We start from the raw sequence: 16714 nt of genomic DNA, 5'->3' as shown, positions 1-16714 counted from the left end.
TTTTTTTTTAACCCGGCGACTCTAGAAGGACGGCGGACCAACGACAACCCTCGAGGGACGGCGGACCAGCGACGACTCTCGAAAGACGGCGGACAGACGACGACTCTCGAAGGGCGCCGGACCAACGACGACTCTCGAGGGACGGCGGACCAACGACGACTTTCGAAGGACGGCGGACCCACGAATGACGATAATATTTTAAAGACCAGATCAATTAATTAGATTAAATTGAGGACGAATAAAATGAAAGAGAGGCTCCCACGATGTACCTCTCAATGACCTCTTGGTGCGACGACGACTTTCGAAGAGCGCCGCCCCGACCCACGACAACCTTTGATTTGAAAGTCGCCGACCCGACCCCACGACGACTAGTCCGGACCGGCATTATGAGCCGAACCCCCCTAATAATTTTTCGTCGGAGTTTTGACAAGCTGACGATGATTTTGCCTCTGTTATAATTCTTATTTCTATGACGTCATCAAAATGATGAAAATTGGCTAAAAAATTAGTTTTTTTTCTCGAAATGTTTCGATTTTTCAGCAATTGAGCCATCATTTTTTTGCTTAGTATTTGATCATGTGACTATAAATAAATGAACCAATCCCAAGAGTCGAAAATGGTAACGGGATCAAAAAGTATACAAATCGCAACTTGTCTTTTTATTTACAACAAAGGAAAAGTTGACAATAAAGCTAAAACAAACAATACATTAACAGACCAGGGTTTTTTATAATGACTATGATCTGACCATGCCCCATCTCATTTTCTATATCGAAACGCTTCGAAAGAACCTAAAAAAACATTTTCGTTAAGGGGCGGCACCTCATGAGGCCATTGGGGAGTGCTTTAGCAAGAACCCCGAGGTTGGAGATTCGCTTCTATTAGCACCACCCTCACATGATAAACACATTCGATAAAGAAGACCTCGTTGACTTTTTATCACTGGTCACCTTAATGAGCGAAATAAATACAGTATGAAATTGAGATACAAATGTTTGTCAACTGTTTGAAGCAAGATACAAGGTATAAAATTTGGCAAAAATTTGCGCAGTCCGCGGCAGGCAGTATTCCATGATCAAAATCTTGTTGTTGAAAGTTGTTGAAAGTTTTCTCGAACTTCACATTTTTTAAGAAAAAAGTTTTGACATCGTGCTAGAGAATTCTAAGCATTGAAGATCTATGCATTCTCGTCATTTCAATTTTTGCCACTTTTAGATATAGACAATAAATATTCCATATGAAAATCTATCTTGTATATTATAAAAATTCGTTACGAAAAGATGTCTTTGACACATGCATAAATTTCATCATTGAATTTAAAGATCAGAAATGGATTGATGAAAGCATTCGAAAACAAAATCGTATCAAAAACAAAGCTTAGTGTGTATGTAGCGTTATCCACGGTGACGTCATAAGCGACTAGAATATTTTTGACGATGGTCAGCAGGTAGATGACAAACATGCAAAGATACAACTTGTTGAAGAAAGATGCAATTTTGATGTTCTTTTGAAATTTTTGTTGTTCGTCTGCAGTGCGCTCGACCGGATGCTCCTCCCTGATAATATACGCTCCCTGGATCTTGGCGGTCGTTCGCACGAACTGCTGCTTGAAGTCTTGATACATGGAGATGTAACAGTAAGAGCAAATGGCAAGTGAGACGAGGATCAGAGCTATGACGATGCGACCGCCGACAATGGTTTTGCCACTGATGAAAGGAACTACGAAACATATGGATGAGATACTCCACACCAGTAGCAAAATCCCTGCAACAAATCTCGAACTGAAAATCTTCTCGTAATTCTTCACGTAGTGGATGCTGCAATATCTTTCCAACGCAGAGACTGCATGAGTTACCATGGTAACGAGAATGAGAACAGGGACGATGTAAATCATGAAATTGGATAATGGGCATTGATGATCAGCTGCACTGATCTGGAGAATGTGCGTTCCAAATATGGGTTGCGCGACAGCTCCGGTGATGAGGTCTGCCAGACAAATACTAAAGAGGAGTTTGTACGGGGTGATCTGAAGATGTTCGTTTTTGATGATAGCAAAGATGACGAGAAGGTTTGTGAAAGCGCAAGGGATGGCCATCACGAAATTCAGGATAGCAATGAAAGTTGATGAAGCGACGAAAGATGCAGAGAGATGATAAGTGTATACTTTCGATTGATCATCATGCGGTACTTCACACGACATGTTGTGGATGAGCGGATCCAATGTGGTGGAGAGTGGCGCCATAGTGGTGGTTGTGGAGAGTGACGCCATGGTTGTGATGGTGGTGGAAAGATTCATAATTCACTCAAATTAAGTTATCTGTTGGTGTTCTAAAATGAAAGAAACTATGAATTGATTCCAGCAATTAACCTTCGAAAATCCACTGCTATATATTAATACTTACAAATTCTTAAAAGTTATCATACCTTCAAGTTGACTTCTGAAAAAAGAAGCTGAAAAATTAGAAAAAATGTTTAAAAATTTGTTTAATTCCACAGAGTTGTCAGGGAAAACAAACGTCGTAAAATATTCATCAATGAGTTATTGATGAAACAAAATCAAAGCTTGATTTAAATGTTGAATATTGGCCCCTGGTTTTTACTTACGAAAGACTAGAGTTTTTATCTAAATCAAATTCCTCATTCATCGAAGCGTCAATTCCCCAAAACAGAGCATTTCCACGAAGAAAAGAAAAACAACAAAACGGGTTAAAAATTGATCTTCTATTTACATTAAAACAAAGAGCACGTTGAAAGATTTGAATATTTTACAATTTTTAAGGAGAAATTCTAATAAACACTTTAATTTTAATTTTTATCATTATGTACGAAAGATAATTATATAATTGCAAAATCCAATATTTTTCCATTTTCACGTCATAAAAGCAGTATTAAAATCTTTGTCCAGAAATAATGCATATATAATTTGAAAAAAAAGTCCTGAAAAAACTTTTCTCAATATAGGAGGGGAAGGGAAAAATTTACATGGTCGGTCAAGAAGTTCTACACAGTTTCGAATGCAACAATGATTAATATGATGATCACTTCTTCTTCTCTTTTTTAAATAAGGCAAGACAAATTTGTTCTACGGGCAAACCTCCAGAAAAATATCGGACGGATGGTATAGTAAAAATAAAATTGTCAAATACCATCAACCTTATGTATTTAGACCAACCTTGAGTTTTGCAAATTCTAAATCATTTTTTTTCGAATATTAAATAAACAGGGTCGGTCGGGCCCGTAGAACAATAAATTAATTTATTCTCGCCCAAAGGAGAGCTCAGAAAATTAAAAGGTTTGAAATGTATATAATGTGTGCGTAAAAACATTTTCAACCGTTAAGTGCATCCCAGAGTGCTGAAAATTAGCAAAACAGAAAATCAACATCTATTAAAATTACTTCTTTCCATAAACATTACACTAACGAAAATGCGAGGACCCATTTCTGCAGCCGCCGTGGCTGGTTTGTCCTCGATAACAAAAAATGTCTTTTTTATCGATTAATTTGATTGAATAGCAAAAACATGAGATGCAAAAATATAGCCCCAAAAATCACTTGTCTCCATTGAACGGAGATATAGAGTTCGTTTTAGCCGGTCTGTAATGTACACTCTTTTCGAGAATCCCATTGTGAATGACGTTTCTTTTCACCTGGAAATTTCGTTTCTCTTACTAGCAAAAGAGGCCCATTTAAGAGACTTGAGCTTTGGGTTCAACAATTGTTACTGTAAATCTAACAGATAATTGCGATTGGATTGCGAGTCGAAGTCCTTTCATAGTAACTTGCGTCCAATCACTCACTCATCCATGATAACACAATCGTCATCATCTTCCATCCGGCGCGGGCTATCCACCGAGCTGCTACTCATAGCGGTAGTTTCGGAACTGGTACCTGGTGGCGCTTTTAAAAGTTCGTGTAGCGACGTCGAGATTTGTTGTTTGTGAAGTAAGAAAGCGGCCGCTTGTTGTTGTGGCGTTGGTTGTGCAGAGTTTTGTTGCTGTGAGAGTTGTTTGTTTAGCAGGAGTTGTGTGAGTTGAGGAGAAGCGGCCGAGGAGAGATCAGGCTCAGGTAATGTGGTGGTAATGTTCGAAGCACGAAGGATGAGTTCCAATTCCTGAAAAAACCAAAACAATTAAGTGGTATGAGATAAAGGATTGATACGATTGATGATTCAATTGCGCCTAGTATCAACAAAAATTTGCACATTTCGACACAAGCGAAGGGTTGGCTTTTCTCCTTACCTGTACCCTCAGCAACAATTTTTTGTTCATATCTTCAAGACTTTGTGATCGATGTTCTACGTTTCTCAATCGTTCACGATCTTTCTTCAAACGGCGAATATAATCCACAGATGATTTCAAGATGGTACCTTTGTTTTGTTTCATGTCACTGGAAAGAAGAAGAATTTACAACTATTTGCCTGGAGAGTGAAAATAAATTTCCTATTAAGCCAGATTGACCAATGGGAGAAGAGTACTGATCAAAGATATTCATCTTTTGAAAAGTCAAGATCACTAAGGCATGAAATATTTGGATGGTTTCAATATAGATACCAGAATTTTCACAGAGGTTATCAACTTACTTATCGAGTTTGGGCACCAATGTTCCTAATTCCTTGATTCGATCATTGATGTTGTATCTCCTTCGACGCTCAACTGAAGACAAGTAAGAAGAACGTTTTGAAAACTTTGAAATTAAGAAAATATCTTTTACTTTAGCTTGGGGAGAAAGGGCCCCCCAGCGGTTTGCGTGAATGCGTGAATGGGCTTTTTCACTTGCGTGAATGCGAGAAAAGTAAAGAAAAATTACGTGAATGCGTGAATTGGAAAGCTTTTGCGTAGAACAAAAATTGCGTGAATTGCGAAAAAATATTGCGTGAATGCGTGAATTTGGGGAAAAAATTTGCGTGATTGCGTGAATTGAAGGTCCGCTGGGGGGGAGGGGGACTCGAGAAATGATTCTGTTAGCCAACGAATCATCAAACACAAAAAGATATCAATGCGTCGAAAAAAGGTCAGAGAGGTAACTCACTCATATTATGATTATCTTTCTTTTGGCGTTCTTTGTTGAAAAAAGTGTCCGGTTCTTCTTGCTTCACGTTTGCCGGACACGAGGACGAAATCGAAATCTGATTCGCCTGTAAACAAAATCAACAAAGAGAAAATTCTCAGAAGGTGAACATGTTAAATCAAGTTTGAGTGGTTTGAGACTTTTGAGAATGGAATGTTCCAAAAGACACTTCTTAGTAATCAGAGGGATGTAGAAATAAAACCTCGTTTATTTGTTCCGTAAACATGTGTCGGGCGTAGTTTAGGAGTGATGAATTCAATTAAATTGTTTTAAACAATTTAAAGGTTTTGTTTTTAAATAAGAGTGATATCGTTTGCTTACTCATCAATTTTAATTTCCAAGTTTTTTCACATTGAATTGACACATTATGTGGAGCAAGATTGGTTAGAAAAAGGGAAAGAAAAACATTTTTTTGCTTGTATCAGCATAATAAAACAATAGGGAGACACTGATGACTCGAACCTACACAACCATTCGGATTAATCCAAAAAACTAAGGGCTTCAAGCTTTCGGGTAGTTTTAACTAATCATATCTAAATGAAGAGTTTTACAAATGATATGACAACCCACGCTTAACAAGAAAGGTTAGCGTGAAAAGAATTAGACACGAGTTGAATTCTACACGCAATTATCGGTCACAGCCTTTCAACACTCAAGTGTAACAGGAGAGACGGGAAAATCCTAAGTTCTGAATGAATTGAAATATACTAGGGCCACCCTTGAAGAACCTTCCAATAAACGTTAATGGGGTGAAAACTAAGATGTGTGTTATGAGCGATGCGACTTATACTTTTTTAAGAACTCTTAGAGACCCTCACCTCATTTTTCTGTGTAGGATTATTCACGTAGGTATCGAGCAAGTTGTTATTGGTTGGCAGCTAAAAATAAACAAAGCAGAAAAAAAATGATTTGCGAGAAATTTTTTTTTTCACGACAAAAAAAAAGAAGTGTGTGGTTGAGAAAACAGGAAGCTCGTTTATTTGCACGGAATGGGAGAGTAGAAAAAAAGACTGCTCTTCATCAAGGAAGATATTGGAAGAGGCCGCACCAACTCAAAGCGACCACAAAATTACTTTTTCCCTTATCACCTTCAGTCAAGATAATCTTCAGTCTAAGGCAAGAAGTTCAACTTGATTTTTCTAAAAAAAGCGATGTTTTGTGAAATTGTTTCGGGAGTATTACAATAGAAATCTCTTAGGAATTCCTCGAGGAAATCATATTGTAATACTTCAGAAACAATCCCAAATACATCGCTTTTTTAGAAAAATTAAAAACTCCGATAAGATTAATTGAAAATTGAAATTCGTGAAAAAAGATGGCTTACCGTTGCCGAAAAAATGTTCAGGTCTTCGCTAGAAACAAAAGAGAATAAAGACAATCAGTCAATTTGATACAGTATGTAAATCGATGACACGAAAATAGAGAGGGGTGTGCGAACATGAACACACATAATCGCTTGACATGGTTGAGATGTTCAAATTGAACAGAACATAAAGTGTTAGATTTCAAAATCTGTAATGACAATTGCACATTACTGAAACTCTCAAAAATTGGTTGAGAGAACAAGTCCATCATAATATTTTCTAAGAAGTTGACTGCTGATAGTTCTTTCATTAAAACAACTGGTTTATCGTATCAGTAATCTCAATGCTAACCAAAAGCCTATTAAAAATAATATAAAAGCATATAAACTATAAAGAGCCGTCATAAAACAAATTTCAAATTTTTTAAGTAACTGAAACTCACCTAAATAGATCTTCGAAGAAATCATTGGACTAAAAAAAACACAATAACAAAAAGTTAATTAGAAATGTGACCTAGAGGTTGGTCTGAAAGGATACCCTAATCCAGCTTGATTTTTTAAAGGATGACGTTAATTAGAAAAAAGAGAGGCGCTAAGGAAAGTTAATGACGTACAGAAGCAGCGCACATTAAAACCATCTCGATCCACCTTGGTTACACCTTCCCTTTAAATATCTTTCAAAGACGCGTGTTCACCATTAAAACGTTTTGAAAGTCAGATTAAGAAACGCAAACCGGCCCCCCTTTCCTTCGTTCATGAACAAAATGTTTTAAAATGTCTTCTCAGGTTACATTTATATTGTTCAAATTACGAAATTATTTCTTTCAATGCCTCTCTCTTCATGGTATATGAAACTCAATTGGTCTCTGCTTCTTTCATTTTAAAGGCGACCCAAAAACACTCAAGTTTTATGTAACCGCAACATTCAACAAGGTTCGCAATTTTTAACGTTATAACCGACTTGGAAACCCAAACACAAATCACATCATTCAGGCCACATCAAAAGATAAATTGATCATCAAGTTCCATCGACTAACAATCCAATCAATTATGATTAAAACTACGAGTATCAGTTTCTCGTTGGAAAAGCTTTCAAGGGAAATTAAAAAGATTAAATTATCAAACATAGACATTCTTCTTATGCAACAAGTGCTTTTTGATAATTCAAGATATAGGCAAAAAAAGTGGTGAGTGTTATAAAAAGTAGCAGTGCACTTAAGCTGTCTACATAACATTGATAAAGGATTCTTTAGAAAAAGCCTTATGATGCTTATTATAAGTTAGGTAGAAAACGTAAAAATAAGACCACATACAAAATCAAAAACCCTTACCTCTCCACCGCTAGCGACGGAACTTGCGGCATCCGGGCTGTTCGGTGACATTGGATTACCACCAAAACTGTTCATGAAGCTTGGTGAGGAGAACTCGGATGAGAAGTTGTAGTTCTGTTGAAGAGCGGTGGGTACGGAGACGGGCATGTTGGTGCTGAGTTGGGTGTTCTGCTCTAAATATTCGCGAACTTGTCTCTTCTGTTGTTGCTTCAGGTAATAGCTGGTTGGGTTCTGAAGCTTCGTTTCAACCTTCACAATGAAAAGCACCATTTAGTAAAACTTTCTGATCACAATCCGTTTAAAATAATTTTTATTATATTGTGGTAGTACTAACACGCAGTATAGTAGGTTTCATCGAAAAACCGTAATGAAGCAATTGTATGATCGCGACAAGTTTGCAATCAAAACAATGCGGTTTTGGTGCTTGGCTTTGTTCAGGCGTGCTAATTTTGAATCCTTCTTTCTTTCTATGTGCTTTATTTGTGTTTTCCGATGTGTATACAAACCAACTCCGATCAATCAACTACTGTACACTATGCTTTGTGGCTTGTGTGAACGATTCAATACAAAATGTTCGTGCAGAGGTAGCTTGAAACCTGACTACCTGTACAAAGTCTCATATAGCAAGACGACTCGAAAAATATTTGTAAAAAAAGTGAACTTTTATACAAAAACAAGACAAACAAAACGTAGAAAAAATTTGATCCAAAGATAGCCAGGCATGCTTCAACAAGTGACACGCATTGAAAGTATAGTATGCCAAAAGTTACTCTCTCTTTTTGAAAAAAAGGACTTAATTAGTTTTTTTGATTTTCCTTGATATTCCCTACAGAGTTTTCCTCTTTTCTTAGAGCTGCTTTTTTATTACGTCTGACCAGGTCATTGGAAATACCTTTTTCTGAACATATAAAAACGCAAGCCTAAGGTTCCATCCATGCAATAAAACTAAAGGTAGTCTTTTATCAATTTCTTATAGTAAAACACTACATAGCACATGAAATAAAGGTATAAGTCGGTAGATTATGGAATTAAGATACAAGCTTTTCCTCTTCGTGACCTGATCCAGGAAGTCATTGCATTGAACGCACCCAAAACAATTGATTAAAAGAAAAATCCTCGAATGAACAAAGGCATGTCCTTAATGAAAAAGAAAGTATTCTGTGTGGATGCAGGTTCAAATTTAACTTTTCGACCCTCTGCTGCAGCCTTTGACCGAAAGTTGTTCAGCTTACAACACAGTATTGTGATCACAGAACAAAATTTATTATAATCATCATCTGTTGAAGAAGTGGAAGAAAACCATGTGAACCATATTGTTATAAGAGAAAGGGATGAAAATCTTACCTTCAAAACACTGCTTGGTAAACTCATCGCTGGCATGTTAGCCTTGATGCCTTTGTTTTGATTGTTGACAGTTCTTTGTGTTTGGAAGCTGACAGGGTTAGAGTTGTTAAAGAATCTTTGTTGCTGCTGTTGTGGTTGTTGTTGCTGTTGTTGCTGCTGGATGTTTTGTTGTAAATGTGCAGTGTTTTGTTGCTTCATGAGGAAAGTTTGTTGTTGTGGAAGTTGCGAACCCTTCATTTGCTCCTTGCGCTCTACTTCCATGATGCGCTCTCGTTCAAGAGCTTGTTTGAAGTTGGTGCGATTCATGATTTCCATGGTTTGCATATTCATGGCTTGGTCGTCCGGATCTGGCTTGATCTTCACATCTGGGTCCATCAAAAAGGACGGATTCTCACTACAGAAGAAAACCAAAAGAAAAGTCGAAAAATCCCAAGTTTACAAGTTGTAAGATAATAAATGTCTAGATAGATTTCGAGCACCATGCTAGATACCCATTCTATGGAGTTAGGATTGATCAAAATTCACAGATTTTAACGTGTTTCTAAATTTAAAAACATACCCTGGATAAAATGCTGAATAATAAAAATATCCTCACTACTGGATAAATATATTTACGTACATAGTGAATGTTTGTCGAAGTGTATAACTGTAATTTAACATGTTTTCTTTTATGTAAAAATTGCATATAGATCCTTTCTCTCTCAAAAAAAGTATAATTTCAAATGTTTTCGACTATTTTTATCAAAATGTAAAAATAGAGAGAAGGAATATTTATAAGCATAATCAAACATATTTCATGTTTTTAATCTGATAAAATCAGTTAAGCAAGCTGCTTAAAAGTCTTACTCTGACATCAAATAGAAATATTATTTTTACCATTGACTCCACGTTATACACGAATATGAATTCATTTTTAATTTGATACAAACAAATAATCACAACAAGGAAAAGGATTTCATTATCGTAGCCAAGTAATAATATTTAAAAATCAAACCAAATACTAGTCAATTAAAATGTTTAAATGCTGTATCCCTTTGCTTTTCTTGATTTAAGAATATGTAAGAGTAATTAATTTCGGAATTCACATTGAAAATTCATTTTGATTTAAGAGCACTTTTCTTTTCGACTGAATTAATTGGCTACTTCCAATTCGTAATACAATTGGATCTTTTGTTGCAGTAATGAGTTTAACAGGTTAACGCATTAAAATTTTTGTTTTACTATGATGAAGTGAGAGAGGCGAAGTTGATTATAAGGCTAGAAGATTGTATGTCCTGACAGCCATTGTAAAATACACTTGCAAAATAAAATTAAAAGATTTTGCATAATAAAAAACTCATGAAAGAGATCTTCACTGGTCACAGTATTTGATAAAAATATTATTGTAATAGACAAAGTAGATTTTATTTGAGGAACAAGAATCAGGTGACTCGGTTATCTTGATCACATGTGAGGTTTAAAGAAGTTCAGTTTAAATGCGAGAAAACACTTCAGTTTTAGTTGTGCCTGTAAATTGGATGGATGGTGGGATTGCACTTGTAACGTTTCTGTTTAGCGTAAGCAAAGATTTTTATGAGTTAAACACGAGTTTAGTTGATGATTATTTTAAGGTTTTGTCATTTTTGTATTACATATTGTATTATGAAAATATTACTGTTACACATCCACAATGGAAACACATTTTACAGAGTTATTGCGAGAAGTAATAAGTTTCTAATTTTAGAATATCTTAAATGTTTAGAATTTTTAGAAATGTTATTTACTTTAATTAGGATTTTAAAAGTCTTACTTCCATAGGCAAGTCATTATCTTTACTTGGATGAGTTTATCTAAAAAAAATTATGTAATATAAAGATTAGTGTTTATGTCAAATTCGTAAAATGGATATAAAATTTTTTTATCACCTTCATCACTCAAAATGACTTTAAAAGTCACCCCACCCCTTTGTAAATTTGGGAATTTTAAAAGGCCAGTTAAATCAGGTTAAATAGAGAATTTAACATTTTTAATATTGAAATTGAAAATATTACAAAGTTTTTAGTGGTTTGATAAGTTTCTTATGTAAGGAAACTCTATGATATGAAGATGAGAGTCCATTAAGTTACTATAAACACTACGCATGGGCGATATTTGTAAGGTGGTGAAATGTGTAAAAAGAGAGACACATAAATAAGGATTTATAATTTAAATGTCAATAGTAAATTTCTAGGTCAATATACACGTTTAAAAAAGCAGTGCATTCAAACCAACGGAGCAATCCAATTAAATTTAGCCCCTAATGTCTAGCCAAAGAGGCAGAGTTTTAGTTATATAGAAAATTGTAGAATTGCTCTTATTTCCAGATCAATATCACTTTTTAGTAACTTTAGTGGGTAGGGCTTTTTGTCAGAATACAAATGTTGGTTTGATATTCTTTGTGGCAACATAAATATCCAATGCTTTACTTTGATGAAAGGAAGAAATGCAGTTGATACAGTTGGCATGGGTTCTATACCAGGATAATTGTCCATTCTAGGACAGGAAATTCACTGCACATGCTATTGAAAAAAAGCCATTGTCTATTGGTTGGTGACAAAGTAGGGAGAACAATCAAGATGATATATTGTATCATTATAGGTTGGTTCCCCCCTTGAAAAGTAAGCCTAAGAACCTCTTCAAACATTTCAAAAAGTTGCTTTTTAAAATATCAACTTTTGTTTAAAAAAACTGAGATTTTAGGCTGATAGATTTGCTGTGCTGAGAGCAAGAGTTTATAAAAGCGCACCCGAAAGTACTCATTTTCAAATTTTGAGATAACAAGATAATTGATCTTTATTTTTTAATTATTTTGCAATAGAAAGTTGAATATGAAAGTTAGAAAAATCATTTATGCTAAAACGTTTCCTTCCTGGAAATATAAAAGTTTGAAGAATTATTTTTTTCAAAAATCCTGTTTTGTTACTGCATCACACACGAGTCTGTGCCACTAACTGGATCGGGAAGATTCTTCTGAAATGGGAAGAACCTTCCCGAACGGTTCTATAAAACCTGTTGCCTGTGCCCCATTTGGCAGTGTCAGGGAAACACAACAATGACAGAGGGGAAGGGGGGGGGAGATAAAATTCGGATATTTCTTCTGTTCTTCCTGAATAATTTTAAATTGTGTTAAATAGAGGTTTTTTGCAAAAAAAAGGAGAAATACAAAAGTTGTATTTGTGACTGCTATAATTCACATACTTCCAGAAATGAAAATAAAGGGATAATAATAGTTGAATACTATCCACTGATGATCCGCGGCACTATCGTAAAGCTAGAATCGCTTAGCATACTCTTCACTTGAGAAAATGATTGACAGATTAAAAATTTTTCACCCGTGAGGGTTTTGCTGGTTTTCTGTAGGGGTGGCTTTTTTCAACTCAGCTTAAACCTCAAACTGCGCAAAATGGTAGATCTTAGCTGTAACAGATCATTTCAATGGAAGTTGTTGGAATGTTTACAAGGTTTTTGGCAAAAAGTCCATTGTTTGATTGCCAAAGGATGAAAGTGTTGTCATTAATTTTGTTAGATCTGACAAATTGATGTTTGTGAGTGCACTTTATAGTTTTGATTCCCATTGAAGAATAATATTCTGGTTTTCATGTTACTGGATACTGTTCTAGAGCTTTAAGCTAGCCTGTCAGTCATTTTGTTTTATTTCATTTCCTCAATAATGAAAGTAACCCCAATTGACCGCAGTTTTGAAAAAGATGAAAAAGATAGTGTGGTTTCAAAAAGATAGTATCCTTTTAGCAAAGATAGCTGAGAAATTCAGCCTACACTGCACTGTTTACATAAAAAAATTCCACTAGTGTACCAGACTTAACGTAAAAACAGAATAGAGACAATATAGGTTGGGTATTAATTAAGATACAGGATCCTGGCACAAAATTCTATTGACTGTTAAACAATTGTTGAAATCACATAATATTATTGTTATGATATTGGAAGTGCGCAATCTGATTGGCTATCTTATCAACAGCTTTTTTGGCAAGAAATTCAAACCAAATATAAACAAATTCAAACTGGGTCATAAATACCAAACCCTCACTGAGTAGCTTCTGATGGGATTATTGCTTAGGCGGTGTAAGTTTTGGTTCTTAGGAGTATGGATCTCCAGATTATAACAAAGATAGTATCGTTTTGGGAAAGATAGTATCATTTTATCAGACGGTGTCAATCAATACACCTTTCGCGTAATTCAAACTTCTCAGAAATGTCCTGAGAAAATGTGCGCTCCACCGTTGTGTATAAAATTGTTTGGGAGGTAAACAAACTTTTTCAGCTTCTAACTTTTGATAGCTATCTTCTTTTGGCAAAAGATTTTCAGGGTGGTGTAATATCATGAATAGATTAAACATACTAAAATTTGGACGCAACCCTGCCTTTCTAAAATATGGTTTGCATTCGCTCACATTAATAGATGTTTTAGTGAAGACGACAGTCTTTTGAATAACTTATTACTACACATACATTACTTATGACTACACATGCATTACTTATTTCCCACAGCCAATAAAAACATGATAAATCATCTTGTATTTAGGTAAACCTACGTAACTGCTGTGAAGTAATTAGTTATTCAAAAGACCACCGGTGCGTTCGGCAAAACAACTATCCCTCTCGCCTCATAATATACTTCCGTGCTTAGCTCTACGTGATTTTCCAATGACGTATTGGCATCTGTCCACGCTAAAGCTCTAAGAGGAGTGGGCTAATTTATTGTAATATCAATCTTATCAAATATTATTGTGATAATTGAATCTCAATCTAACGTAATTTGAATGCAATCGAACACAATCAAATTTTACCCAGTAAAAAAGTATCCTTTTACGGGGCCCCCCAGCGGTTTGCGTGAATGCGTGAATGGGCTTTTTTGGTTGCGTGAATGGGCTTTTTTGGTTGCGTGAATGCGTGAAAATCGAAAAAAAATTGCGTGAATGCGTGAATTGAAAAAACTTGCGTGAACGTGAAAATCCATATTTCTATTGCGTGAATGCGTGAATCTGCCCTGTTTTTTGCGTGAACGCGTGAATTTTTCCTTTTCACAGTTTGTAGAAAACCCCAAGGTGCGCACCTATCCCGTAATTCAAGGGATGCCAGGTGAAGGTGCACAAAAAAATCAGTAACTTTCAAATTCTCTATCTTATATAACGATTCATGATTTAGATGCGCTTTCTAGCAATCTAGACACCTTTTTTTGCTCCGGCCAAACATGTATTGGCCCTCGAATCTTAAATAACTCTAATTTGCCCCCTTGAAAGTGTTTGTTTAAGATAAAACCATGGTTATGCATGATGAGTGATCCAGGGCCAGGGCCAGCCAGGGCTAGAGCCACTGGGGGCAGGAGGCGGCCATGACTTCACCACGTTTTTGCAAATAAAAAGAAACTTATTTCAAAGAAATTTTTACCCATGATGTAGACTTTCGTTTAACCTGATTTCTTGGCAAAATTAGTCTGAAATGGAGTCGTATTTAAGCACATCAGAGGGTTAAAATAGAAATTTTCTCCTGTCGGCGCAAAACATGGTTGCGCCTCCTTAGTCACTGTGTTTTCGGCCCCTCCACGTTAGGAAATTAATTCGCGAGCCCTGATTAAAACCTTTCTTTTTAAATTCTTTTGATCGCTTTGCTCGCAACAAATGTTCATTCTTTTACCTTATTTTAAGCTATCAAGCAATCGTACCTTGCCTCTAACGAATTTAGACTACATTCTTTTTCAATGGTTTTAAAGAGAGCATTTTTAGCCAAACGCGAGTGACAAAAATGCTAAAATTTCCTCTCTGCGTAAATCATGGTTGCGCCTCCTTACCCCTGAGCAAAGCATCATGGTGTCATCCTCGAGTTTGTTTAAGCTATTTTATGTACAAAAATTTGCCTGCGGCGCATATCTTTTCACTTACTATCGCGATACGTTAACTGCAGAAGCTTCACCTTTTCCAAACGATCGTGACAAGTTAGAAGAATCAAATATTTTGCGTGATGGCATGTAATTAAAGTTGAAAAATTACGTAACGCTTTCTATTTGGGGGCTTCTTATGACGCTACCAAAAAACACGGTGTTTTATAGTCAGGTCTACAGGAAAAAATCACTACTTAGCTAAGTTTTTCTCAAGTGCATGACCAGATCCGGTCGAATAATATCTCGAGTACAGCCTTGTCATACTTTTTTATGCACATCGAACGTTTTACTCCATAATGGCGGAAATTACGTAAATTACGTAACTTAGCGAAATGTGCAAGACCTCTATTTTTGACATTTTCTCCGATTTTTTCTGAAAATTTCCCCGATTTCCCAAAAAATTGGGTTTGCGTGAATTTCGAGAAAAACTTGCGTGAATGCGTGAATTGCGAAAAAATTTTGCGTGAATGCGTGAAATTTGAGTCTGCTGGGGGGGCCTCTTTTACAAAAGAAAGTGTTGTTTTAAACATAGTATCTGTTTCTGCTTTGGTGCGTGTGCCATAATGAAGATCCTTTTTACTGTATTTAGGGGCTTGGTTTTAGCTACATTTCATTTCCAGTTTTCAGAGCATGTCATGGCTGCCCCCCAAGGAAAAATTATAGGATTGAAATCCTGCCCTTAAACTTTGTGTACCCACCCAGAAAGGCTGCTAAAAAACCAGATAGAAAAAGTAACAAAATTGGCCAACTTTCAGTGATTTTGCCCCTGACACCAGAAAATTATCAAAAATTTGCCCCTGCCCTTGAAACTGATACACACTCTGCCCCCGAGATCTCAATGATTTCTGCCATACTCTGCAAACTGGTTTCATTTAATCACAAAATGGCATGGGAAGACTGGCATTCTAGCTAGTTTGATTTGTGTTGAAAGAAGATTCCTTACCTAGATCTTGTCAAACTTTTGGCTTTAATTTCGTATCCCTGTTGCTGATGATCGTTTTCTACTTCTTCAAAAATGTCAAAATTGTCAGAATTGTCAAAGTCAAGATCAATCCCAGATTCTGATAACATTTTTAGACTGCATTAGATGGTGGCGACAAAAATATTCTGTTCTATGTATTAACCAGAAAAAAATGTACAAATCCCTAAACATCCAGTGATCTACAACAAAAGTTAGCTGCAAGAGTTAAGCGTTTTCAGTGTTGTATTTTTCTTCCCACTTTTCAAACCACGCTCCGAAGCATTGTCCGTCCTTTTGGTTCTTAGAATGTTTATCGAAATGCATTATGGACATATAACATTACGTCATAACGCTATCACAAATTTTCCCGTAAAAAAGACTTACCTGGTTTCTACGACATTGCGACGGTTTCCATAATAGTCTATGAACATCTTTTCGATTTTTTTCGTTCTTCCTCAAGCAAGTCTTTGAACGATCCCTTTGGAGATTCTATTGACAGTAAATTTATCTAAAAATATTTCAATGTTTAAATATTGGTAATGCTGAGTCTAGAAACTCTGCAAAAGTGAGAGAGTTGCGAAACCTCTTTGAGAAAGTCCGCGTCTAAAGTTCGCTAGTAAACGCTGATGACCAAATAAGGAAACCGTATCCGGGTAACTAAGAAAACGATTAGTGGTTAGCAACGAAAGTCGTTGAAGGTATGAGTCACTAATTATGCAAGTAATTTGATGCAAGGTTTGTCTGCATGCTAAAGTTTTACTTCTGTTTGTACGATCCAAAAGGAGAGGTA

General features: G+C 36.0%; 2 protein-coding genes across 7 annotated transcripts; both read right to left on the bottom strand.

Moving 5' to 3' along the window:
* Positions 1-1130: 1130 nt before the first annotated feature.
* LOC136816473 (beta-2 adrenergic receptor-like) lies at positions 1131-2458 on the bottom strand. 2 transcript variants are annotated; one of them, XM_067072808.1, is made up of 2 exons: positions 2425-2458; positions 1131-2328 (listed from the first exon to the last, which is right to left on the bottom strand). In XM_067072808.1, the coding sequence occupies exon 2, from the start codon at positions 2294-2296 to the stop codon at positions 1271-1273; it is 1026 nt and encodes a 341-aa protein (XP_066928909.1). In that variant the 5' UTR covers positions 2297-2328; positions 2425-2458; the 3' UTR covers positions 1131-1270. The 2 variants fall into 2 exon arrangements, with proteins under 2 accessions (XP_066928909.1, XP_066928910.1); XM_067072809.1 differs by having other exon boundaries at positions 1131-2343; positions 2425-2447.
* Positions 2459-2708: 250 nt separating this feature from the next.
* Positions 2709-16416, bottom strand: LOC136816451 (transcription factor EC-like). Of its 5 annotated transcripts, XM_067072778.1 has the most exons (11): positions 15907-16200; positions 10836-10875; positions 9047-9440; positions 7703-7951; positions 6815-6843; positions 6393-6420; positions 5887-5946; positions 5030-5135; positions 4581-4653; positions 4240-4387; positions 2709-4112 (listed from the first exon to the last, which is right to left on the bottom strand). In XM_067072778.1, exons 2-11 carry the CDS (start codon positions 10850-10852, stop codon positions 3795-3797), a joined length of 1422 nt encoding a protein of 473 aa, XP_066928879.1. In that variant the 5' UTR covers positions 10853-10875; positions 15907-16200; the 3' UTR covers positions 2709-3794. The 5 variants fall into 5 exon arrangements, with proteins under 5 accessions (XP_066928879.1, XP_066928877.1, XP_066928876.1 ...); XM_067072776.1 differs by lacking the exons at positions 10836-10875; positions 15907-16200 and adding an exon at positions 16309-16416; XM_067072775.1 differs by lacking the exon at positions 10836-10875 and having other exon boundaries at positions 15907-16220.
* Between the last annotated feature and the right edge of the window lie 298 nt (positions 16417-16714).

Source organism: Clytia hemisphaerica, unplaced genomic scaffold (genome assembly GCF_902728285.1).
Source record: "Clytia hemisphaerica strain Z4C2 unplaced genomic scaffold, Clytia hemisphaerica genome assembly, whole genome shotgun sequence".
Lineage (NCBI taxonomy): Eukaryota > Metazoa > Cnidaria > Hydrozoa > Leptothecata > Clytiidae > Clytia > Clytia hemisphaerica.
The sequence above is the reverse complement of the archived record's forward strand: the minus strand, read 5'-3'. Positions and strand labels throughout refer to the sequence as shown.

Bases quoted from the DNA above. Each gene is read 5' to 3' on its own strand.
- LOC136816473 (XM_067072808.1), bottom strand. From the start codon at position 2,296: ATGAATCTTTCCACCACCATCACAACCATGGCGTCACTCTCCACAACC.
- LOC136816451 (XM_067072775.1), bottom strand. From the start codon at position 16,034: ATGTTATCAGAATCTGGGATTGATCTTGACTTTGACAATTCTGACAAT. The intron at 7,952-9,046 runs GTAAGATTTTCA...TTCATTGTGAAG, and splicing joins TACCAAGCAGTGTTTTGAAG to GTTGAAACGAAGCTTCAGAA. The intron at 5,136-5,886 runs GTGAGGGTCTCT...TTTTGTTTACAG, and splicing joins ATCCTACACAGAAAAATGAG to GCGAATCAGATTTCGATTTC.